The 25,942-nt window shown below is 47.8% G+C and overlaps 1 protein-coding gene across 4 annotated transcripts in view; it reads right to left on the bottom strand.

Moving 5' to 3' along the window:
* The window catches only part of LOC140454026 (phosphatidylinositol 4-phosphate 5-kinase type-1 alpha-like), a 53,569-nt gene extending 36,283 nt beyond the window's left edge, over positions 1 to 17,286 (bottom strand). For 2 of the 4 annotated variants that reach the window (XM_072548973.1, XM_072548970.1), the window contains exons 1-2: positions 17,013 to 17,286; positions 8,211 to 8,252 (exon numbers count right to left, since the gene is read on the bottom strand). In XM_072548973.1, the coding sequence (XP_072405074.1) occupies positions 8,211 to 8,252; positions 17,013 to 17,043 (73 nt within the window). In that variant the 5' untranslated portion in view covers positions 17,044 to 17,286. Of the gene's footprint in view, positions 1 to 5,772; positions 5,959 to 8,210; positions 8,253 to 17,012 lie in introns of those variants that run through there. The other 2 variants (XM_072548971.1, XM_072548972.1) reach the window with 2 other exon arrangements.
* Positions 17,287 to 25,942: the final 8,656 nt, after the last annotated feature.

A 25,942-nucleotide genomic window follows, 5' to 3' on the forward strand; every position in this document is an offset into this window, starting at 1 on the left:
TACGTTGAAACAAAATCACCACAAGGTATTCTCTAGCTCCAGTCGCTAACAATCAACATTTCTCAGGAAGGCACACTCCCACACCCTAGACTGAAAAGGTTAAAAATGGAATATTGTCCTTCACTGTTAGAGGGATGACATTTAAAAACAGGGAGGTTATGCTGCAGCTGTATAGGGTGCTGGTGAGGCCACATCTGGAGTACTGTGTACAGTTTCAGCCTCCTTACTGGAGAAGGGATGTACTGGCACTAGGTTGGGGGGGGGGGGGGGGGGGGGGGGGGGCGGGGGGTTGTGCATAGGAGGTTCAATGGGTTGATTCTGGAGTTAAGAGGGTTGCCTAATGAGGAGAGATTGAGCAGACTGTGACTATACTCATTGGACTTTAGAAGCATAAGAGGGGGAATCTTATCGAAACATAAAATTATGAAGGGAATACATAAGCTGGAAGGAGGTTGTTTCCACTGGTGGGTGAAACTGGAACTATCGGGCATAGCCTCAAAATAACAGGGAGCAGACTTAGGACTGAATTGAGGAGGAACTTCTTCACCCAAAAGGCTGTGAATGTGGGAAATTCCCTGCCCAGTGAAGCAGTTGAGGTTACCTTGTTAAATGTTTTTAAGGCAAAGACAGATTAGATTTTTGAGCAGTAAAGGAAGTCAGGGTTATGACTCCACGCGTTGAGTGGAGTGGAGTACATGAAAAGATCAGCCATGATCTTACTGAAATGGCAGAACAAGTGTCAATGGGCCAGATAGCCTACTCCTGCTTATGTTGGAGGATTCGCTTCTCAGGAAGCCACATTCCTGCACCCTAGACTGAAAAGATTGCAGAATTTACTTACTATGCGTTTTATAAAATGAATTCAAGGGATGAGGGCTCATTTAGAAGCTACTCCCAAGTGCCATGGAGGTGGTGATGCTGAGCTGTCTGAATTTGAGTTGTTGCAGTCCCACCTCAGCCCACAACAATGACAATGCTCTTGCTTTCACTTGGCTGGCAAGTGTGCGAAATCGAATCCAATTTAATTCAGGATACTTGGGATTAACACACTGCATCTATTTAGAGCCTTTAATTTGCTGGGAAGAGGTTTAGGGAGCGATTGAGGTCCAGCAGCGATCAAAATATTTAGGCTTTCAATCTTCATTGTGCAATATTGCCGGAGCTGAGGCAAGCCTTACAATGAAACAGGGATAGTGAGGGAAGAGTCACTTCAGAAGGAGAGAAATAGTGAGGAAACAATTCAAGTTTAGAGTAGGGAGAGGACAGAAAAAGGAGGAGATTGCTGCAATCCAAATAGGGTTTTAATAACAGCGTCAGACACGAGAGGAAACTTGAATGATACATTTAAGATCCCAAAGGGACTTGACAGGGCAGATGCACAGAGAAAGTTTCCTCTTCTGGGAGAATCTAGATGCAGGGATCACGGTCTAAAACTAAGGGGATGGTCCATTTATGATAGAAAATAAGCTTTTTTTTGCTCATGCATGTGGAATTCTCATTGTGAAATGATGGTGAAAGACAAGATGGTATTATCTTTGTTTCAGGCAGAGATAGGCAGATTCTTCATAAACAAGGGAGTGTAGGTTGTCAGGGATGCAGAATCTCTACCGCTCTGCTTGAACAACATTTGCCATCCTCCAGTTAAGATTACAACGAGAATTAAGATTACAACGAGATCAGTAACAATGGTGGAGCAGACTCAATGGGTTGGAATATCGCAATTACACCTCTATTTTATATAGAACAATACAGCGCAGAACAGGTCCTTCGACCCTGTTTGCGCTGACCTGTAAACTAATCTAAGCCCATCCCCCTATATCATAATCATCCATGTGCTTATCCAAGGATTGTTTAAATGTCCCTGATGTGGCTGAATTGGAAGGCAGGGCATTCCACGCCCTTTACAGTCTCTAAGTAAATAACCTGCCTCTGACATTTGTCTTAAATCTATCACCCCCTCAATTTGCAGTTATGCCTCCTTGTACAAGTCGACGTCATCCTCCTAGGAAAAAGACTTTCACTGTCCACCCTATCTAATCCTCTGATCATCTTGGATGTCTCTATCAAATCCCCTCTTGGCCTTCTTCTCTCCAATGAGAGCAGACCCAAGTCTCTCAGCGTTTCCTCATAAAAGCTTCCCTCCAGACCAGGCAACATCCTGGTAAATCTCCTCTGCACCTGTTCCAATGCTTCCACATCCTTCCTGTAATGGGGCGACCACAACTGTATACATTATTCCAAGTGCGGCCGCACTCGTGTTCTGTATAGTTGCAGCATAACATTACAGCTCCAGAACTCAGTAACTCTACCAATAAAACCTAACACACCTATTGCTTTCTTAACAGCACTGTCAACCTGGGTGGCAACTTTAAGGGATCTATGTACATGGACTCCAAGATCCCTCTGCACATCTACACTACCAAGAGTCTTTCCACTGACCCAGTACACTGCCTTCCTGTTATTCTTACCAAAGTGAATCACACCACATTTATCTGCATTGAACTCCATTTGCCACCTCTCAGCCCAATTCTGCAGTTTATCCAAGTCCTCCTGCAAGAGTCTTCCATATTGTCCACCACTCCACTGACTTTAGTGTCATCTGCAAACTTACTAACCCATCCATCCATGCCTGTGTCCAAGTCATTTACAAAAATGACAAACAGCAGTGGTCCCAAAACAGATCTTTGTGGCACACCACTAGTAAGTGAACTCCAGGCTGAATATTTTCCATTAACCACAACTTGTTGCTTTCTTACAGAAAGCCAGTTTCTAATCCAAACTGCTAAATCACCCTCAGCCCTATGCCTTGGCATTTTCTCCAATAACCTTATCAAAGGCTTTCCTGAAGTCTATGTACACCACGTCAACTGCCCTACCCTCATCCACATGCTTGGTCACCTCTCAACAAATTCAATGATGTTTGTGAGACATGACCTGCCCTTGACAAAGCCATGTTGACCACCTGCAATCGAATTGTTGCTTGCGAGGTGATAAATCCTTCCCAAAACGTTTCCTACAACAGACGGAAGGCTCACTGGTCTATAATTACCTGGGTCATCTCTACCGCCCTGCTTGAACAACATTTGTCATCTTCCAGTCCTCTACTAAACCTGTAGACAATGACAACTCAGAGATCAAGGCCAAAGGCTCCAACATCTCCTCCCTAGCTTCCCAGAGAATCCTCTGCTAAATCTCATCCAGCCTCGGGGACTTGTCTACTTTCACTCCTTTTCGAACTGATAACACCTCTTCCTTACTAACCTCAATCCTTTCTAGTCTAAATATGCCATATCTCATTTTTCTCCTTTCTTTGAGTGAAAACAGATGAGAAATATTCATTTAGCACCCCTCTGATCTCTACAGGGTCCACACACAGATTTCCACTTCTGTCTTTGACTGGCCCTACTCCTACCCTAGTCATCCTTTTATTTCTCACATACCTATAGAAAGCTTTAGGATTCCCCCTTATTCTACATGCTAAAGACTGCTCATGTCCTCGCCTTGCTCCTCGTAACTCTCTCTTTAAATCCTTCCTAGCTAAACTGTAACTCTCCATCGCCTCATCTGAACCATCTCATCTCAACTTCACACAAGCCTCCTCCTTCCGCTTGACAAGAGATACAATTTCTTTAGTAAACCACAGTTCCCTTACCTTATCACATCCTGCCTGCTTGACAGGGACATACCCATCAGGGACATGCAGTATCTGTTCCTTAAACCAGCTCCACATTTCCATTGTCTGCATCCCCTGCATTTTGCTACCCCATTCTACGCATCCAAAGTCTTGCCTAATCGCATTATAATTGCCCTCCCCCCATCTATAACTCTTACCCTGTGGCATGTACCTATCCCTTTCCACCACTAAACTAAATGTAACCGAGTTATGATCACTCCCTCCAAAGTGCTCACCTACCCAGGACTCATGAACTTATCCAACATCCAATTTACAGGATTATTTTCCATCTGAGAGGGGCTAGACTGGCAAATGGTGGCAGAATACCCTAGTGAGGGGTGAAGCTCCTAGAGGGAAAAGTAGAAATCCTGCCTGGTTATCATCTCCCTCCTCAACAGCCAAAGCCAAGTATCTCAGCGCAGACTAGAAATGGAAGAAATCAAACCACAGTGCCAAGGCGACAACACATCTTGTGCTAGGATTTGAAGGAAACTCAAGGACAAAATTAACATGGTAATTCCGCTTCACCATCTGGCTTGGGCACTGGCACAGAATTCTGACTGAAAAAATGTGAACTTGTGCCAAATTCTTCTGAACATGTGCTGGCAATACTGATGACAGCCTCCCAAAACTATCCAGCTAACAGGATCTGGTAACTCTCACACAAGTTTTTGACTTTGAAACTTGTTTTTCCTGTCTACATGGGACAAGGAAGGAAATAAATTAAAGTGGTATCGAGTTAGACTGTCAGAGGAAGCTGCGCGTGTTGCAATATTCTTATCAATCCTCCCTGGCAGGCTTGTAACTTTGCTTTGGCACTGCATTCTGGCACAGCGCATACATGATCAGGTTTTACATGGCAGCCCAGGTGGTATTAAGGTGACACCCAACTTTACACAGGCCCCACCAACACTGCAGCCACTAACGTACTTAGAGAGCAGACGATCGTTCTGTGCTATCAGGAGACAGCCACAGTACCCTGAACTAAATTATACTAATGGAATGCAGGCTGATGGCATCTGCTCAGACCAAATGGATTCCCCTGATTGAATTAATGGAGGCTTCAGAGATTAATGCCTTCATTAACCTTCAGTCACCAAGGCCTTGCTCAGAATAGACAGCACACTAGTACTGCTCTCCCGTGAGACAACATCACATCAGTATACCTTGCCAGACAGCCTCTGCAATTCACCTGACTACCGGGGTCGGGTCAGCAAGCAGGAGCAGACTCTTTGTTCAAAGGAGGCCTCACAGCCAGACTCAAGTACTATTCTCGACCAAGGGGTGCAGTTGCCATTCAATGATAATTCAAAGCAGAATCTTATACATTTCTGCTCACCCAACCCACACATGAACCCTCTACAACTAAGCTGGCTTGTACAAATTTTCTTTGAGAGCCCGATGTAATTAACTCTCATGAATTTGGGCCTCATTGGTGGACAAGTGCCAGCCTTACCATCGATAATTGCCCTCAATGCGGCAAAACAGGCCGCATTCTTAAACCACAGGTTATGCACCTGAGCAGAGAAGCAGCTTATGTCCCACAGATGGCATGACCACTTCGCAAACTGCACACAGTCGTTTCTGCAAGGGTTTTACTTGCATTCGTAAGTGACAGACAGACAAGAACAGCAGTAAGGTGAAACAGCTGTTTTACTTGGGAAGAGATCAACATTCAAGCATGTCTGTGCAGCCTCAAAACACAAGGATTTAAGACAGTCCAATTAACAAGGGTGCGCCCAAACTATAATACCTGAAGCTTAGAAGTCAGCATTAGACTCAGAATGGGCGTTTCCCTTCTCTTGACAGCTTCCATTAATTTCTCACTGTGTCTATTCACCCAGCTATCCCCACACCCACAACTTTTATAATCAAAACCAAAGTTCCATAAGTATCATCACCTTACAAATCTAAGAGTTTAATGACATGTTTAAATGAAGCAAACAGCCAATTACCAATCACTGCAAAGCTAAGTAATGGATTAACCAATTACCTAAACTTGCCTGCTACATACTCTATCTGATCGCCCCATGAGCTGCACTGGCTCCCGATCCAGTTGAAAAAGTTTCCACCTTCATTTTCAAATCATCAGCACTGACCTGTGACCAAGGTGGTGCTCCCTCAGCACTGACACACTGATAGCATGACGCTTCGCTGGTACCAACAGTCCGACAGCATGAATACTGCCACTGGGAACGCAGGCCCGGATTAGACACACAGTCTCCAGAGCAGGAGCTAAGTTAACAGGCTTCTGACTCAGGCAAGTGAGAGTAACTCTCAGCAAACCACAGGAGACTCGGTAGCATCCTGAGCAACAGGTAGCAACCAAACAAACAGAGAAACACGTTTCATCACTTTCGGCAGGCCCTCCCCCACTTTGCAACATTATGCAAAATTGGTAAGATCCACCCTTTCCTTTCCTTGCTCCCCAACTCCCAACGACGCTCAAGATGGGAGAACTGGTTGATCGAGTCTTGAGGGGAAGAGGAGAATTAGAGCAAGAATATCCACTGTTTAATCATTTACCCGAAACACTCGTGAAACAAAAAGGCATTATTTTTGGAACAGTGTAGCCAAATTAAAACCAGTTCAACTTGTGTTTCTAAATTCACGGCTGCGCCAACAGCTCTGCATAGAACAAAAATGGCAAATTTATTTTAAGCAGCTCTGCCTCGGGGACAATTCTGACATCTAATTGGGAGAGTGGTTGTCATTTTCCCCTTTGACGTAAACTTCGAAGGGTTGTGCAAAAATACTCCTACTGAAAGTATCGGTGTTGCCCACCCAGATTTATGTTGTTTCTCGATTCTGGTTTCCACATCACAAAAGAAGCATACAGAAGCACATTGCTCAGTCCTTAAAGTTTAGGAGCTGGGACGTCATGTTGAGGTTATACAAGACATTGGTGAGGCCTCTTCTGGAGTACTGTGCCCAGTTCTGATCACCCTGTTACAGGAAGGAGATTATTAAGCTAAGGGGGACTTAAGAGATTTACCAAGATGCTGCTAGGTCTGGAACATTGAGTTAATAAAAAAAAGCTGTATAGGCTGGGACTTTTCCCATTGGAACACAAAGTTGAGCAGTGACCTTCTTGAGGTATATAAAATCACTAAGGGTATAGAAAGGGTTAATGACAGGTGTCTTTTCCCTGGGGGGGGGGGGGGAGAATTTCAAGACTGGGGGCATATTTTTAAGGTGAGAGGAGAGATTTTTAAAAAGGGGGCTTTTTGTTTTACACAGTAGGTATTTTGTGTGTGGAATGGACTTCCTGAGGAAGTGCTGGATGCGAGCACAGTTAAAACGTTTAAAAGACATTTGAATAAGTACATGAATAGGAAAGGTTTGGAGGAATATGGGCCAGGTGCAAGCAGGTGGGACTAGTTTAGTTTGAATTTGTGTTCGGCATGGACTGGTTGGACTGAAGGGTCTTTTTCTGTGCTCTATGACTCTGAGTTCATAAATGATTTACGGGAGGGACCAGTGAAGTTGTTGTGAAAAGGCTGCCTACCCAGGCCGGAGAGGATGGAACTAAGGGTTATAGCCTCAGGGTAAGCGATCAGCCATTTAGAGATTCTAAAATACATTCCACAAACTGTCATCTAATGACATCAGAGCCCTGGAACTGATATGATGAGACATGAGACGATAGAATGAAACCAGCCTTGTGCAGGCAATAATGTTATTGAGAAAGCTTAATTTTCAGCATGGTATTGGTGTTATGACCCCCACTCTTCCGGTCATAGATGAATCAGACTTGGGTGGACACACTCCCATTCTAGAACTCTCTGATAATACTCAGAAATATTGCAAACTGCAAGGTTGGTAATGACAGACTTCAAGAGGATACAGGATAGGCTGCTGGATAAAGCAGCTAATAAACCTCACTGCGGAAAATTGTGACAATTCATTTGGATAGAAAGAGGACCAATCTTATTAAACAATGAAAGGGGCTGCAGGTACAGTGGGACCCAAGTGCATGCGCACAAATCATCGAAGATGGTATGGTCAGTGGACAATGCAGAACAATTGACGTCCTGGGCTTTACAAACAAGGGAATGGTGTACAAAAGCAAAAAAAAAAGTTACGTATGAACACTAAGACTGGGACCTAGATTGTAAATACCAGTTGGGCCAGTTTCTAGGCCGGAGGTTCGATACAAGCCAGGAAAACCAGAACTCAACTGACTGAGAATATCGAAGATTTAGCCCGGGGAGGAGCAAAGATAGGGTCCAATAAAATAGTGCATTAAGAGACCCACGAAGTCTCAATGGGCCAAAAGGCCTTATTTCACATTATACTAGTGTCTAATTCTATCCCATATTTAGCATTCTCAGCACACTGGCCCATTTAGCATGCAACTAATCTAATGTGTAAAAACCATTAACAACACAGCGACTAACCAGCACCACACTCTTCAATGAAGCAGGTCTCACAAAGCACGCTGAGAAGGCACAGTGCCGCCAATAACTAGTGTTAACATTCTACACATTCAGCTGCTCTACACGCTACCACACAGCACCAGCACCTCATACGTTACCTCGCAATCTCGCCACGAGCTGCCCGTACCACAGCCGCAGTTCTACACCAGGAAAGACAAGCCCAGTGAAAAGAGAGAACTTGGAAGGAAGGATCGCTGCAATAAGAAAGAAGTTAGAAACCGCGCAAGACTTTGCCCCTTCCCCTCAAACAGCCCCAATGCCTACAAAACCTCATTTTCCCCCCAGATCTGGTGACCCGTAGAAATTGTACTTCACCAGCACCTCTCACCACTGCAATGCTCGGCCACTGTTGCAAGGTAGGGGACACAAGGCCAATTTGCACACAATAGCTCCAATAAACGATTCAGAGCAGAGAAACTGGTGACAATGGCTAAGGTACAACATTATACGCAGCACACCCAGAAGAACTACTCCTCAACACTCCCTCCAAAGCCCAATGGATAGAGCTCTGGCAGATTAAGAATTAGCTCGATTCACTGAGGGCAGCCATTCCTGCCCAATGCATCGGGGCTTCAAACCCCACCTTAGGTGTCCACAGAATAAAATCCAGGCAGATGCTACAATCCTGGGCTGCACAATCTCCCGTGACATTTACCAAATAGTGCTGGAAATCCACAAATCCCAAGTAGTCTGAAGGCAATCTTTAAACAACTGGCATGGGGTTGGGTAAATAAGTCACGCAAAATCAATTCTGGCTTCCAAACTATTACAGCAATAACGCACATCACATATTATTCATCCATGGCAAACCCTTTGTAACAGCGCACACCCAGAAGTTAAGAACTGCACACCATGCCAAACATTTAAACTATTTTCACAAAAGCATTCCAACCACCCAACTCCAGATAATCACCAGGCTCAGACTGGTTATCAAGCATTAGTTGAACTCCTTCACTCATCACCTTTGGTTCACACCGGGGCAGTCCACTCAGCATGTACATAGTCATTGTTCACACCCAACTTCTGCCTGGGCATTGCAGGGAGGGTGGTGTACAATAGAAAGCAGGCTTTACACTGCGACTTCAGCAGGTTCCAGCTAATAAAACCTATTTACCATAGCAAACCACACACAAGCATTAGATTGTGGTGCAGTGGCAGTGTTTTCCAACTCCTATCAGACTCTTAGTGATTTACTTTGACTCAAGTTTTAGAATCCTGTGATGTAGTGTTATCATCTGTGGACCAAAAAGATAGATGGGTTCAATTCCTCCCATAACCCAAGCTGAGTAAAATAAGTCCAAACAGGTTTTTAAAAACATATCTCTCTCAGCCAACGTGCCTCCAACGCATGCCATCTGCAAATGATTGAGAGGCTTCTTCTCAGCGTTTTTTAAAATTCACTCACGGCATCACTAACTAGGTCGGCATTTATTCCCCATCCCTAATTGCCCAGAGGTTAGTTAAGGGTCAGCCACGTCACTATGGGTCTGGAGTCACATGCAGGACATTAGTGAACTAAATGGGTTTTTCCAACAATTGAAAATGGATTCAGTCAGCATTAGTCTCTCAATTCCAGGCTTTTGTCGAATTCAAAAAGCAACCATCTGCTGTGGCAGGATTTGAACCCGGGTCCTCAGAACATTATGTGGGTCTCGAGATGAATAGTCCAGTGATAAAAACTACTAGGCCATCATCTCCCCATTTGATTGCTCGTGTTTTGGCAAACCTGAATACAGTAGGTCACATCCAGACCCTAAATCAGTCATACCAAAAGGCAGACAGACCCGAGACAAACCGAGGGTCTTCAGTTGACTCACCTCCATGTTTCAGCCAGAACCCAAACCGCGAGCAGGAAGTTCTGAGAAAGGGTCACGCGACCTAAAGCATTAACTGATTTCTCTCCACTGAACTAAGCTATTCCAGCAATTTCTGTTTTTGTTTCTGCTGGTGGAAAGGCTCATATTTCTATAGTGTCTTGCATGGTCACGACAGATTAAGTGCCTTAAACCAAATAAAGGTACTTTTTTTCTGATGAGAAGTCACATGGGTGGACTGCAACACAAAGCTCCCAATAACCTATACGATGGCAAGGACCAGTTCATCTGCTTTTTTAAAAAACTGACCGGGGAAGTTGGGTTGAGGGACGCAGTTTGACCCAATTATTGGGGTAAATGACCTCCAAACTCTTCTGACATCAGCTGTGAAACCTTTTAGTCTGCCTCAAGGAGGTAGGTGGGTCCTTGGTCCGCTACGTTTTAGAGATTTTTACCTGCACCAGAATAATCAAGGCAGTCGGACAGACATCTCCCCACTCAAGATCCATGTTTGGCTTCAATTTCCAAGATGTTCTGAAAGGAATTCTGAAGCCTACTCCTGCTAATGAATTCCATTACAGCACTCAGCAGTGAAGCAGCACAAGTGACTTTGATCCATCTCGCATAAAGTGAGCGCATTAGTCAGTTTTCAAATCACCAACCTCTCCACAGCATCAATATAATCCATCATATCAGCGTGCAATGACTTACACCCGTTCATTGGTCATCAAAACAGTAAGAGTTAAAACATGAAAACCAATTATTCAACCCAGTTTACCATTCACACATGCTTCACCCCTTCCTAGATACTTCAGCCACTAACCCACTGTCAGAGGGCCAGGGCTGAGGTAGTGCCACACTGTTGGGAGGTTCTGTTCTTTCAAATGAGATGTTAAACAGAGGCCAAGTCTGCCTCAGGTTAACGCAGAAGAACCCATGGTCTCTATTTCAAAAAGCTGAGGGAGTTCTCCCGGTGTTGAAAGCCAGCAGCAAACCCTCAAACATCATCATAAATCATCAAGCCTCTACCAAAGTGGCATTTGTGGGACCTTGCTGAGCACAACTTGATGCTTTGGTCCAGAGGTCATTAACAATCCGACACCACTGCCATATCATCAACCTCTAATCCAGCGATGACATGCACAGCCTCACAGCTCTGAACAATGTTCTCAAATCTCCTGCACCCGAAAGGTTCTGCTGCTTGCCTTGGTTGATTCTCAACTGTATTTTGCAGTTCATGGGCTGAAAGGTTTCGATATCCAAAAATTAAGAACCCTGTACTGATACTGCACGCACAACCTGGTTCACCCTCCTCACCTAAACTTTCCCGTCAATACATCCAAGCCTGCAGCCCCTGAAAAACATTCAAGTTCCTGAGTAGACAAGTCAGCAGATAACCCCTCCCAACAATAAGCACCTTGTACAAAAATTACACCTCAACCCATTTTGGTCGCTGGTTCCTCCCAGAGATTGCAATTAAACTTCAATATCTTGGCTCCATTATAATAAATACGTGGGCAAATTCTGCTCAGTTCCTGTGTCTGCACTGCGCAATGTCACACCCGTCTGCAGAGAGCCATTTCTTTACACCATCTCCACCCCAAGCCAGTTTGTTCCAATTATTCTGAAGCAGACTGGCCCACAGCACCAGCTCCTGGGTACCAGCTCTCTTGCCAACCCATTAAGACCTTCCCCAGGTATTCACATGCAGGACAGGTCAGTAAGCAGTCTAGGACTGGAGGCTGTTCAACTCCTCCAATCCCTGCCCACCACTTGGGAGTTTCATGTCAAATCTCATTCTCCCAGACAGCATAGGGTCTGATCCTTACTGGCACTGGGGAAATGTCAGTCAGGATTCTGCATTCACCTCTTCAGAGTGGGGAGTCCAGCCCGATCAAGGTAGGGGGTGCGACTATACCACAATCTGCACATGCAGTATAACATGGCCACAGAGTCATTTTAATAGCAAGGCAGGGCAGGTCATAATGAAACTCCTCAAAAATTGCATTCCACATTGACTGGACAGGCAGTGCAGGAGTGGTGGTTAATTGGCCTCCTTGGCTCATGTGGTGACAAAACCTAGTAGATTTGCCTTCATCCAGGATGAGAAGCTGCAGAGCACTGGTGTTGACCCAGTTATGTCAGCTTGCCTTGCAGACATCGAAATGAGGCCAGCCAAATTAGACACACTTTCAAACGTTCTCATTCGCTGCTGTCACATCAGTGTGCCAGGAGACAGCCAGGTCAATGCCCCGCAGACAGATATACACACAGTATACTGGGTCATGTCTGGACAGGTTGCAATTCCACAGCAAAGGGAGTAACTTTCCACAACTGATACTTCCATGACGGTCACGGCAGATGGGACAGGGAAAGGAGCCTTCTCAAATTCTCAAAAGAGATACATCAATTATTAGGGGTTATGAGCTCAAAGTGGGAGGGAAAAGTTTAGGGGAGATATGTGTGGAAAATTCTTCACCCAGAGGGTGGTGGGTGCCTGGAACACATTGCCAGTGGAGGCAGTAGAGGCAGGCACAATAGCGCCATTTAAGCTGTATCTAGACAGATACATGAATGGGCAGGGAGCAGAGGGATACAGACCCTTAGAAAATCGGCAGCAAGTTGAGATGGAGGATGGATCGGCACAGGCTTGGAGGGCCAAAGGGCCTGTCCTTGTGCTGAAATTTTCTTTGTTCTTATCAACAGACATGCAGTTAAAAACATACTTGACCATTTCCATATATGTATTACATCCAGTGATAGAGATCGCATTAACCTAATTTTAGGTTTTGCTGTTATTTAGAGGCGACTTTATTTTTATGTCATTAGATTTTCTCCCCCAAAAACAGTAATCACCAGGAAGACAGTTTGGAAACACCACTTTTCCAAGTTTTGGAATTAGCTCTCCAAACCTCTCCCACTCCTGTTGACATGCCATTTAAAACCAACCTCCTTGGTTGAGCCTTTCCCCCAATATCTCAGGTTGTTTGACAACATTCCTATGAAGCACCTTAGGATGCTGAAGGCGCTACGCAAGTACAGGTTGATTAGAAGACAAAGACAGGCATCAACCGACAATGTGACAACTACGGAATCCAGTCCAGGCCAGCCGAGGGATGAGTGCACCGTACACATCAATCCTTTGTACTAGGTGGTTGCCACCCAAGATTGTAAACCAAGATTGCTGATGATGACAAAACTGGTTATTTTGAAGTCTTGAATTGTGGAGATGTTTACCACAAGATTCTCGAAGATAAGCCTATCTAGACAGTGAAGAATTGTGGGACAATAAATATGCTACAGAAATGCAAGTTGTCCTATTCTAGAATTACTGGTGCATTTACTACCCGCCATTCAGTGGCAGGCCTATATTACTCGGCTCAACATGGAAACTGAAAGCATTTTGCAATAAAAAAGCTAGCCATCACATAGGTCAACCTCCACGCCACTTTACCTGTGTTGTAAGGAAGCACAAGCATTAAGAATGAGGTGAAATCCTGACCCTTTGTGACACCTTGTTTTAGAACACCCCACAAAGGGGTCATATCCTCACCAACCACTCCCCCCCCCACCCCGCCCCCCCCCAAAACAATCCAGCATTACAAACGACCAATTCTTGGTCTTCTCAAATTCATTGAGTAAACTTCAATCTGCTCAATTTTTCCACATAAGACTACCCCCTCATCAAATCAGACCAGCGAAACATCCTTGAACAGATTCCTCCTCAAACAAATCCACAACAGTGTACACCTACAGTCATTGGATATTCCATGGTAGCCGGCAGTTGACACAGTCACCCAATGATTGAGTAACTCTGCCTCTCTGGATGATAGCATCTGAAGGCCAGCAACACAGCACCGTTGGTGTCTGATTCTAAACTTCTATTAGCCAAAAACAAACAAACCACATCAATGTAAGCCATGAAATCTAGACAGGTATGGAACTGCGCTTATGTTCAAAATGAGATTCCAGTCCAATTCCCAAAATCTCAAAGGCTGTCTATTTTTCTTAAACATGTCCCAAAAATGTCCAGGGAAATTGATGTTTGCATTTAGCACAACAGCTTTCACACCTTCTTACATCTCATACACTTTAGAAATATTACAGGTAGTTCAAAGAGATACATCAATTATTAGGGGTTGTGAGCTCAAAGTGGGAGGGAAAAGTTTAGGGGAGATATGTGTGGAAAGTTCTTCACCCAGAGGGTGGTGGGTGCCTGGAACACATTGCCAGTGGAGATAGTAGAGGCAGGCACAAGAGCGCCATTTAAGATGTATCTAGACAGATACATGAATGGGCAGGGAGCAGAGGGATACAGACCCTTAGAAAATCGGCAGCAAGTTGAGATTGAGGATGGATCGGCACAGGCTTGGAGGGCCAAAGGGCCTGTCCTTGTGCTGAAATTTTCTTTGTTCTTATCAACAGACATGCAGTTAAAAACATACTTGACCATTTCCATATATGTATTACATCCAGTGATAGAGATCGCATTAACCTAATTTTAGGTTTTGCTGTTATTTAGAGGCGACTTTATTTTTATGTCATTAGATTACAGTCAATAATAACACCATCTGGGACACAGAGAGAGAGAGAGATCGAGAAATTCAGAGAGGGAACCAGATGTTACTTTAATATATTAAATTGGGATTTTTTTGTTATAAGTATAACTAGCCAACTGTCTTTCCAGAAACCTTCACTACCTAACATTTTTCTCTCCCAATCTTTCTTCCATCCCAACTCACCGTTCCCCCTCTCTATTTTGCTATTTGCTGCACATCACTTTAGCGTCTCCTCACTCCACATACCTTTTCCTCTACACATCATCTATAATTCCCCTCCATCTTCACAACACTCCTTCTCCTCACCTTACCTCCTCCTCCCCTGTTCCCTATCCTCCTGTTCCTCTCTCACCCAATCATCCCTTCCTAACCACCTCTCCATTTCACCTCCCTCCCTATCCTCATTTCCATTCCCTTTTTCCTCACAATCCTCCCCTCCTTCCATAACCCCATCTGTATTCTACTGCTCCCACAATCCTCCCTCTTTATCCTCCCCACCATCCATCCCCATCTTTATACCTCTGCTCCCACAATCCTGTCCATACCCTCCTCTCCAGCCCCCCTCCTTATCTTTGCCGCCATCCATCATCTTCATACCTCTGCTCCTACAATCCACCACCCCCCCCGTCCTCATCTATCGCTGTCGTCATCTCTACACTTCTGCTCCCGATATCCTCCCTCACTATCTCCCCTCCATCCCTATCCTCATCTTTACATCTCTTCTCCGACAATCTTTCCTCTCTATCCGACCCCCCAACCCAATCCTCACCTTTATAACTGTGCCCAAAATCTGTCCACCCCCTCCATATCCTGATATTTCGACTTCTCTCAATCCTCCCACTCCAGCCCCCCATCCCTTCCCACACCTCTTCCCCAACCCGCCCCCCCCCCCACCCACCTCTTCCCCACCCCACCTCAAGCCCCCCCCAAATCCCTTCCCCCCCATCTCAAGGACCCTCCCCCGTCCCTTCCCCTTCCCCCCCATCTCAAGGACCCTCCCCCGTCCCTTCCCCCCCATCTCAAGGAACCACCCTGTCCCTCCCGCCCCCCATCCCTTCCCCCCCCCCACCTCAAGGACCCGCCCCGTCCCTTTCCCCCCCATCTCAACGACCCGCCCCGTCCCTTTCCCCACCTCTCAACGACCCGCCCCGTCCCTTTCCCCACCTCTCAACGACCCGCCCCGTCCCTTTCCCCACCTCTCAAGCCCCCCCATGCCTCCCACCCCCCACTGCAAGCCCACCTCAAGCCCCCCATGCCTTCCCCCCCACTGCAAGTCCACCTCAACCCCCCCCATGCCACACCACCCCCACTGCAAGCCCCCCAATCCCTTCCCCTGCCCACAAGCCTGCCCAAATCTCCCCCCCGCCCGCAAGCCCGCCCAAGTCCCTTCCTTCCCCACCCCCCACCTCAAGGACCTCCTGCCCCCCCCCATCCCATCTCAAGCCCCGCCGTCCCTTTCCCCACCTCCCAAGCCCCCCATGCCTCCCACCCCCCACTGCAAGCCCACCTCAAGCCCCCCATGCCTTCCCCCCCCCACTGCAAGTCCACATCAAGCCCCCCCCCCGCCGTGTCCCCACCACTCCCACTGCAAACCCCCCAAATCCCTTTCCCCACCTGCAAGCCCGCCCAAGTCCCTTCCTTCCCCACCCCCCACCTCAAGGACCTCATGCCCCCCCACGTCCCTTCCCCCCCCACGTCAAGGTTCCCCTCCCCCCCCACCTCAAGGATCCCCCCCCAAATCCCTTCCCCCCCCACCTCAAGGTTCCCCCCCACCCCCAAATCCCTTCCCCCCCCACCTCAAGGTTCCCCCCCACCCCCAAATCCCTTCCCCCCCCCACCTCAAGGTTCCCCCCCACCCCCAAATCCCTTCCCCCCCCCACCTCAAGGTCCCCCCCCTCAAGGTTCCCCCCCCCCAAATCCCTTCCCTCCACCTCAAGGTTCCTCCCCCAAATCCCTTCCCCCCCCCAATCCCTTTCCTCCCCCAAATCCCTTCCCCCCACCTCAAGGTTCCTCCCCCAAATCCCTTCCCCCCCCCCAATGTTCCTCCCCCAAATCCCTTCCCCCCCCCCAATCCCTTCCCTCCCCAAATCCCTTCCCCCCACCTCAAGGTTCCTCCCCCAAATCCCTTCCCCCCCACCTCAAGGTTCCTCCCCCAAATCCCTTCCCCCCCACCTCAAGGTTCCTCCCCCAAATCCCTTCCCCCCCACCTCAAGGTTCCTCCCCCAAATCCCTTCCCCCCCACCTCAAGGTTCCTCCCCCAAATCCCTTCCCCCCCCCCAAATCCCTTCCCCCCCTCAATCCCTTCCCCCCCCCCAAATCCCTTCCCCCCCTCAATCCCTTCCCCCCCCCCAAATCCCTTCCCCCCCTCAAGGTTCCCCCCCCTCCAAATCCCTTCCCCCCCCTCTCTTCCTTCTACTCTGTCACTCCTCTCATACTCCTCTCTCTCTCTCTCTCTCCCCCTCATTTCCCCTGAACCCCAGCCTCCCTCTCCCCCCGCCACCCCCGGTCCCCGCGGGCCCTCCCTCACCTGTGGTTCCGCTGCTGCCCTCCGCCGCCATCTTGCTGCCGAGGCTGAGTCGCGAACTCCGAAGCCTGGGGCTAGACGAGCGACACCATCGCGTCCGACCCACCGACGTCCGGAAGGTCTGCGCCGAGAGAACGGGACACGGAGGGAACCATAAACCCCTTCCGGATGTTTCTGTGGCGGGGGTAGGGGGAGGGTGGGAGGAAGGCCACGAGTGAAGACTCCACCGGCGAGCGGGACCCCAGCTGCCGCGGCTCCGCCGTGCGGGCCCCCACAACCACGCCTGCGCGGGCGCCGGCACCCTCCTCCCAACCGCCCTGATGCGCCTGCGCGGCTGCCGGCGCGTGGTCTCACGTGTGCGCCTGCGCGGCTGCCGGCGCGTGGTCTCACGAGTGCGCCTGCGCGGCCTCCTTTGCCTCCCCCGGCCAATCGTTCTCCCTGCTGCGCCTGCGCTGGTGCCAGTACTTTCGCGCGCTGTGCGTGTTCAGGGCTCGCACGTGCCTGGTGGCGTCATCCGAGGAGCCAACCGACTTTCCCGCCCTTTCCCATGTGGCGGTTAGGAGGGTGGTGCTGGCGGGACGGCTCAGACTCGGGCTGCACCCGATGTCTGAACTTCGTTGTCCAGGTTTGCACAACGGCGTCCGTCAGTGTTATCCGTTCTCCCCTACCTAGACAGGGGTGTGTCAGCGGACCAGGATCACACTGAGGAAGCCCTAGGTCACAGTGAAGAAGACCAGCAACACATTGAAGCAGATCAGGATCACGGTGAAGCAGACCGGGATCACGGTGAAGCAGATCGGGATCACGGTGAAGCAGACCGGGATCACATTGAAGCAGATCAGGATCACGGTGATGCAGACCGGGATCACATTGAAGCAGATCGGGATCACGGTGATGCAGATCAGGATCACGGTGAAGCAGACTGGGATCACGGTGAAGCAGACCGGGATCACGGTGATGCAGACCGGGATCACGGTGAAGCAGACCGGGATCACGGTGAAGCAGACCGGGATCACGGTGAAGCAGACCGGGATCACATTGAAGCAGATCAGGATCACGGTGATGCAGACCGGGATCACATTGAAGCAGACCGGGATCACGGTGAAGCAGACCGGGATCACGGTGAAGCAGATCGGGATCACGGTGAAGCAGATCGGGATCACATTGAAGCAGATCGGGATCACGGTGAAGCAGATCGGGATCACGGTGAAGCAGACCGGGATCAAGACGAAGCAGATCGGGATCACGGTGAAGCAGATCTAGATCACGGTGAAGGAGGTCTGGATTATGGTGAAGCAGTTTGGGATCACGGTGAAGCGGATCGGGATCACGGTGAAGCAGATCGGGATCATGGTGAAGCAGATCGGGATCAAGGCAAAGCAGACCAGGATCACAGTGAAGCAGATCGGGATCAAGGCAAAGCAGACCAGGATCACAGTGAAGCAGATTGGGATCACGGTGAAGCAGATCGGGATCACATAGAAGCAGATCGGGATCACATTGATACAGACCAGGATCACGGTGAAGCAGATCGGGATCACGGTGAAGGAGGTCTGGATTATGGTGAAGTAGATTGGGATCACGGTGAAGTGGATCGGGATCAAGGCAAAGCAACCAGGATCACATAGAAGCAGATCAAGATCACTGTAAAGCAGACTGGGATCACATTGAAGCAGATCAGGACCACATTAAAGCAGATTGGGATCATGGTGAAGTAAATCGGGACCACATTGAAGTTGATTAGGACCACACTGAAGCAGGCCGGGACAGATTGAAGCAGATTGGGAGCACGCTGAAGCAGATCGGGTTCACGGTGAAGCAGATCGGGTTCACGGTGAAGCAGATCAGGATCACAGTGAAGCAGACCAGGATCACATTAATGCACAATGGGATCACTGTGAATCAGACCAGGATCACATTAATGCACAATGGGATCACTGTGAATCAGACCAGGATCACATTAATGCACAATGGGATTACTGTGAATCAGACCAGGATCACGTTAATGCACAATGGGATCGCTGTGAATCAGACCAGGATCACATTAATGCACAATGGGATCACTGTGAATCAGACCAGGATCACATTAATGCACAATGGGATTACTGTGAATCAGACCAGGATCACGTTAATGCACAATGGGATCGCTGTGAATCAGACCAGGATCACATTAACGCACAATGGGATTACTGTGAATCAGACCAGGATCAATGTGAAGGAGACCGGGGTCATGGTGAAGCCCACTGGGATCACAGTGAAGCAGATCAGGATCACACTGAAGCAAATTAGGATCATGGTGAAGCAGACCGGGATCACACTGAAGCAGATAAAGATCATGGTGAAACAGACCAGGATCACAGTGAAGGAGATCGAGCTCACGGTGAAGCAGACCGTGATCACATTGAAGCAGATCAGGATCATGGTGAAGCCATCACATTGATGCACATTTGGATCATTGTGAAGCAGATTAGGATCACAGTGAAGAAGACCAGGATCACAATGAAGCAGACCAGGATCACATTGAGGCAGATCGGGATCACAGTGAAGCAGACCAGAATCACAGTGAAGAAGACCAGGATCACACTGAGGCAGATCAGAATCATGGTGAAGAAGACTGGAATCCCGGTGAAACAGACCGAGATCACCAGGATCACAGTAAAAAAGGCGCATCGCTACGAGGCAGACTGGGATCACGGTGAGAAAAACTGGCATCGTGGTGAAGACGACCGAGCTGATGGTGACGCAGAATGGGATCATGGTGGAAAAAACAGGTTCAAGGTGAAACAGACCAGGTTCACAGGGAACCAGACTGAGATTACAGTGAAGAAGTCCAGGATCACAGTGAAGCAGACTGGGATCACAGTGAAAAAGATTAGGATCAAGGTGAAGTGTAAACAAAGAAAGAAATCGCTGGAGACAGTTAACAGGTCTGGAAACATCTGTGCAGAGAAATCAGAGTTAATGTTTCAACTCCTGTGACCCTTCTTCAGAAGTGATGGTAGCTAGGTAAAGGTCAGTTTTTATGCAGAAATTAGGGTGAGGGGAAATGGGTAAGTAGTAAATGATAGAGCCCAAAGAAAAACAGTGGATAACAGCCAGCAAAGGGGAATTAATAGCTACTAATGGAGACTATTAGTTGCTAACAATGAGTTGTGTGTAATAGAAGACTGTGATTACAAGGTCTGGTTTGTGGGGAAAGCATGGGCGAAGGTGCTCAAGCCCTAAAATTGTTGAACTAGATGTTGAGTCCAGAAGGTTGTGGAGTTTCAAGCAGAAAATGAGGTGTCATTCTTCCAGCTCACACTGAACTTCACTGGAGCACTGCAGCAAACCTAAGACAGGGATGTTATCCAAAGAAACATGGTGGCAGGCAACTGGAAGCTCGGAGTCATTTTTACAGACAGAATGTAGGTGTTCTGCGAAGCAGTGACCCAGTCTACACTTTGTTTTGCCAATGTAGAGGAGACCACATTGTGAGCAGCTAGTGCAGTAAATTACATTGATTGAAGTGCACGTAAATCAATGCTGTACCTGAAAGGTATGTTTGAGCTCTTGGATTCTGAGGAGGGAGGAAGTAAACAGAAGGTGCTACACCTTCTGTGGTTACATGGGAAGATGCCATGAGGCTGTGGGGAGGCATTGGGAGTGAAGGAAGAGTGGACCAGTGTGTCTGCAGGGAACGGTCCCTGCGGAAGGTGGACAAGGGAAGGGAATATATGTCTTTTGGTGGCATTCCATTGGAGGTAACAGAAATGGCAACTAATGACCCTCTGGATGTAGATGTTGGTAGCATGGTACGTAAGGAAAGGCACCAGGGTCAAGTAGGCTGGGATCAGGGTGAAGTGGTAAAATAAAACAAGGAATTACGGTATCACAACGTGACCACCAGAGGATAGACTTGTAAGGTGACCAAACTTGACCTAGAAATCTAAAACAAAAACAAATTGCTTGAGAATCTCAGCAGGTGTGGCAGCATTGTGGTAGGAATAACAATCGGAAAGATGTTGTGAAACTTGAAAGGGTTCAGAAAAGATTTACAAGGATGTTGCCAGGGTTGGAGGATCTGAGCTACAGGGAGAGGCTGAACAGGCTGGGACTGTTTTCCCTGGAGTGTTGGAGGCTGAGGGGAGACCTTATAGAGGTTTATAAAATTATGAGGGGCATGGATAGGATAAATAGACAAAGTCTTTTCCCAGGGGTCAGGGAGTCCAGAATTAGAGGGCATATGTTTGGGGTGAGAGGGGAAAGATATAAAAGAGACCTAAGGGGCAACTTTTTCACGCAGAGGGTGTTACGTGTATGGAACGAGCTGCCAGAGGATGTAGTTGAGGCTGGTACAATTGCAACACTTAAGAGGCATTTGGATGGGCATATGAATAGGAAGAGTTTGGAGGGATACGGGCTGGGTGCTGGCATGTGGGACTACATTGGGTTGGGATATCTGGACGGGTTGGACCAAAGGGTCTGTTTCCGTGCTGTACATCTCTATGACTCTATTTAAGTGGTGAAAACTGCCGATATGCAGAGGGGTCTGTGTGTCCATGTGCCTGAATCACAAAAAGATGATTTTGCAAGTGCAGCAGGTTATGAAGACGCTAAATGGGATATCGCCCTTCATTGCTAGAGGGATGGAGTTTTAAAACATGGAGGTTATGATGCAGCTGTATGGGGTGCTGGTGAGGCCGCACCTGGAATTTGGGTCTCCTTACTTGAGAAAGGATGTACTAGCACTGGGCAGGGTGCAGAGGAGGTTCATTAGGTTGATTCCAGAGTTGAAATAATTGGCTTATAAGGAGAGATTGTGTAGACTGGGACTATGCTCATTGAAATTTAGAAGAATGAGGCGATACCTTAGAGAAAGTTTTAAAATTATGAAGGGAATAGATCAGCTAGTAGCGGGGAGGCTGATTCCACTGGTGGATGAAACTAGTACGAGGGGACATAGCCTCAAAATAAGGGGAAACAGGTTTACGTCTGAGTTGAGGAGGAGCTTCTTCTAAAGGGTTGTGAATCTATGTAATTCCCTGCCCAGTGAAGCAGTTGAGGTTTCCTCGTTGAATTTTTTTTTAAGGCAAAGATAGGCTTTTGAACAGTAAAGGGATTAAGGATTATGTTGTTCAGGCAGCTAAGTGGAGCTGATTCCATGAAAAGATCAGCCATGATCTTATTAAATGGTGGAGCAAGCTCAAGAACCAGATTGCCTACTCCCGCTCCTCTTTCTTATGAAGCAGACTGAAACAGGCCTGGATCCCCATGAAACAGACAAGGATAACTATGAAGTAGGCCAGAATCATCACAATTCAGGACTTGATACTAAGAAGTAGAGTGGATTCCCCACAAATCAGGAATCGCTGCAGAGTTTACCAGTGACATCATGAGACAGACTGTAATCAAGGAGGAGAAAGTAAGGACTTTAGATGCTGGAGAGTCAGAGTGGAAAAGTGTGACACTGGAAAAGCACAGTAGATCAGGCAGCATCCAAGCAGAAGAGTTGACGTTTCGGGTTTCAGCCCTTCATCAGGACTGTGATTGAGGTGAACTAGAACAGAATCACCGAAACACAGTTCAGGATCACCAGATTGGAATCACTGCAGAATGTACCAGGCCGACAGCAAAGAAGGCTAGAATCACCACAAAGCAGTCTGGGATCAGTGAAAAACAGACTGGGATCACCGCAAAGCCATTTGGATCACCTTGAAGCAGATTGGGATCCCTGAAGAGCAGACTGAAACCGGTTGCCACACTTAAAGCTGAAAGACACACACACCAATGTTGAGGTTGTGAGTATAGCACTGCTGTCTCACAGCACCAGAGACCGGGGTTCAATTCCCACCTCAGGCAACTGTCTGTGTGGAGTTTGCACATTCTCCCCGTGTCTGCGTGGGTTTCCTCCGGGTGCTCCGGTTTCCTCCCACGGTCACAAAGATGTGCAGGTTAAGTGAATTGACCACGCTAAATTGCCCGTAGTGTTAGGTGAAGGGGTAAATGTAGGGGGAATGGGTCTGGGTGGGTTGCTCGTCGGAGGGTTGGTGTGGACTGTTGGGCCGAAGGGCCTGTTCCTACACTGTAAGTAATCTAATCTCACACACACACACACACACACACACACACACACACACACACACACACACACACACACACACAAAAGGAATGCACTGCCAGGCAGGATCCCAGAGTTGAGGTGGATATATTTAAAAGGTGAATTGTACTGGTATCACAACACAATCACCAGATGATGGATTTGTGCCCACAACAGTGATTCTCAAGCTGCGGAGACAGTGACCTAGCCTGTAGTATCCACTCACCTCCAACAGATAAAAGTAGATTGTGTGTAATCGACTGGAGGCAGAGTACAACAGCAAGGAAGTCTATATAAATACTTATTCGGTCTTGACTACAGTCTTGCATCTTCAGGAAGGACATGATCAGCTTTAGAGGGAGAAAATGCATAAAAGATTTGTGAGAGTAGTTCCGAGAATGAGAGACTTCAGTGATGAGGATAGATCAGATAAGGTACACCGCTCTCCTTGGAAGAAGGAAGAGATTCTGTTGAGGTGTTAAAAGCCATCAGGGATCTGGACTTAGTGGATTCCTACTGGTGAAATGATCAAAAGACAGATTGAAGGTAATTGGCAAAGGCGACACGAGGAGAAACATTGGTTGTGGTCTGGGATGCATTGAATCAACAGGGAATTGGATCATTATCCAAAAGGGATAGAGAGTGTGAGGCTACAGGAAAGAGGTGTGTAAATTACTCCTTCAGAGAACTAGCACTGATACAACAAACTCAGTCGTCACCTTGTGCCATAACTGTCCTTTGATAATGAATATGCTCCAGCAGGGAAGAACACCAATGAAAACCAACAATAGCTGGCTGGAACCTGCACACACTTTTGGGAAGACTGAGTGACTAATGTGCATTTCTCTAATGCCTTTCTCACCCCCAGGACAGGTCGAGACATCTGCGCCCTTGAGCCTGTTCTGGCACTTATAACCACCGATCCGCCTGCGTCCACAGCTCCCAATGACCTCTTGACTCCTTTATAGTTAAGAATTTCGATCTTAAAGATATTCAGTGACTACTCCTCCATCACCGTCCACCAGGGATTAACACAAAGTCACGAATGTCTGAGAGAAATTTTCATCTCAAACTCAACTTCACATCCTCTTATTAACTGCGTTCTCCAGATCTAGACACTGGGGACATTCCCTCAGTATCCTGTCTGGTGTGATGTCTTATCTTGAAAGGAATTTACTGATGACAGTGTGACTCACTAATAGTGCAGTACTCCTTCACAACACGCTGCAGTACTCCCTCAGTACTGACCCTACAACAGTGCAACACCCAATCAGCACTGATCACCTGACAATGCAGCACTCCCTCAGCGTTGACCCTCTGTTGATGCAGCGCTTCCTCAGTGCTGACCCTCGGACAGTGCGGTGTTCCCTCAGCATTGACCCTTCAACCGCACGGCACTGTCTCAGCACTGAACCTCTGACATTGACCATTTGCTCAGCGCTGGCCCTCTAACAGTACCCACTTCCTCAGCACTGACCCTCAGACAGTGTGGCACTTTCTTGGTGAGCTAGGCTGAATTCCCAAGTACTAGGTGCAGGGCTTAAAACCCAGAATGGAACTGAGCTGCCTCTTTTCCTGCTTCCCCTCAATAACACAAGGGGTTAACAACAAAGGACAGAACAAGGGCTGAGCAAATTAGGATGGCAGCTGGTGCTGTCAGATTTTGATATTGTGTTGAGCACATGGGAGTGGGGAGTGTTGAATGGGAAGGGGATGGGCTGGAGTAGGGGCTGCAAACACTTAAATCAATCAGATGCCAGTCCGTGACCCATTCTCACCACCCCCACCCCTATCTCTTCCAGCTTTACCAGCTTCCCCACCTTGCCCTGTCACTCCAGTTTACATTTGATTTTGAAACCATCACAGTGCAGGGGCAGTGCTGGACTTGTTCTTGAATCCACAGACCGTGAATTTCCACGGTTAGGGGTCTGGGAGGAGGGTAAGCTGGAGAAGAATGATAAGGAGCGAGCCTCCTGCACCGTTCTACACTTCATCCCGACTGACATGTATTCGCACTCTGTCTGTCTGTGTTCCCTTTGCAACTTGATCTGACCTGAATGCTTCTAACTCTCTGGATTCCCTGTGTCTGGATTTAAAACACTGCATCCCCTCCACTTGTGCCTGCTGCTGGATGTTCCTCTAACCCAACCTCGTTGATTCCTCATGTAATTCCCACAGACAAAAACCATAATTAATTCATAATGCCCTGTATTCCAGGAAGTATTTGCCACGTTTAAGTCGCCTCGCTTTGTAATCTAGACTATAATCTACGTTTTGGTGAATTAGCACTGGACTCCCTACAAAGCCAATAGGGAGTGTGGTGTTCACAGTAGGTCAGGACTGGTCTAGCCTCTTAGTCCCCATACTATTCAGCCACCCATGTGTACATTTCCCACAGTGAGGTGTTACTGGAGCAGGAATGATTTTCAGATTCTCCATTCCTGTTTACAGATAGCTTGTGGTTCTGTTTTCCTCTCTGACATCACCCACACGATATCTGCAATGCTCTTCTGTAACATCCTCCAGCCCCTACACCCCTTCTTGTCTCTGTCACCTCTGACCCATACACCCCTTTATCTCTGTCACCTCCTCCAGCCCCTACACACTCCCTATCTCTGCAAGCTCCATCAGGCCCTAAACCCTTCCTGGTCTCTCCAGCCCTTAGACCATTCCTGGTCTCTGTCACCTCCTCCAGTCCTTACACCCCTTCCAGTCTCTTTCACCTGCTGCAGGCCCTACACCCCTCCTCATCACTGTAACCTCCAGCATCTACACCGTCCCAATCTATGTCACCTTCTCCAGCATCTGCACCCCCTCCCTTTCTCTAAAATCTCTTCTCGCTCCTACACCCCCT

Source organism: Chiloscyllium punctatum, chromosome 28 (assembly GCF_047496795.1).
Source record: "Chiloscyllium punctatum isolate Juve2018m chromosome 28, sChiPun1.3, whole genome shotgun sequence".
Classification (NCBI taxonomy): domain Eukaryota; kingdom Metazoa; phylum Chordata; class Chondrichthyes; order Orectolobiformes; family Hemiscylliidae; genus Chiloscyllium; species Chiloscyllium punctatum.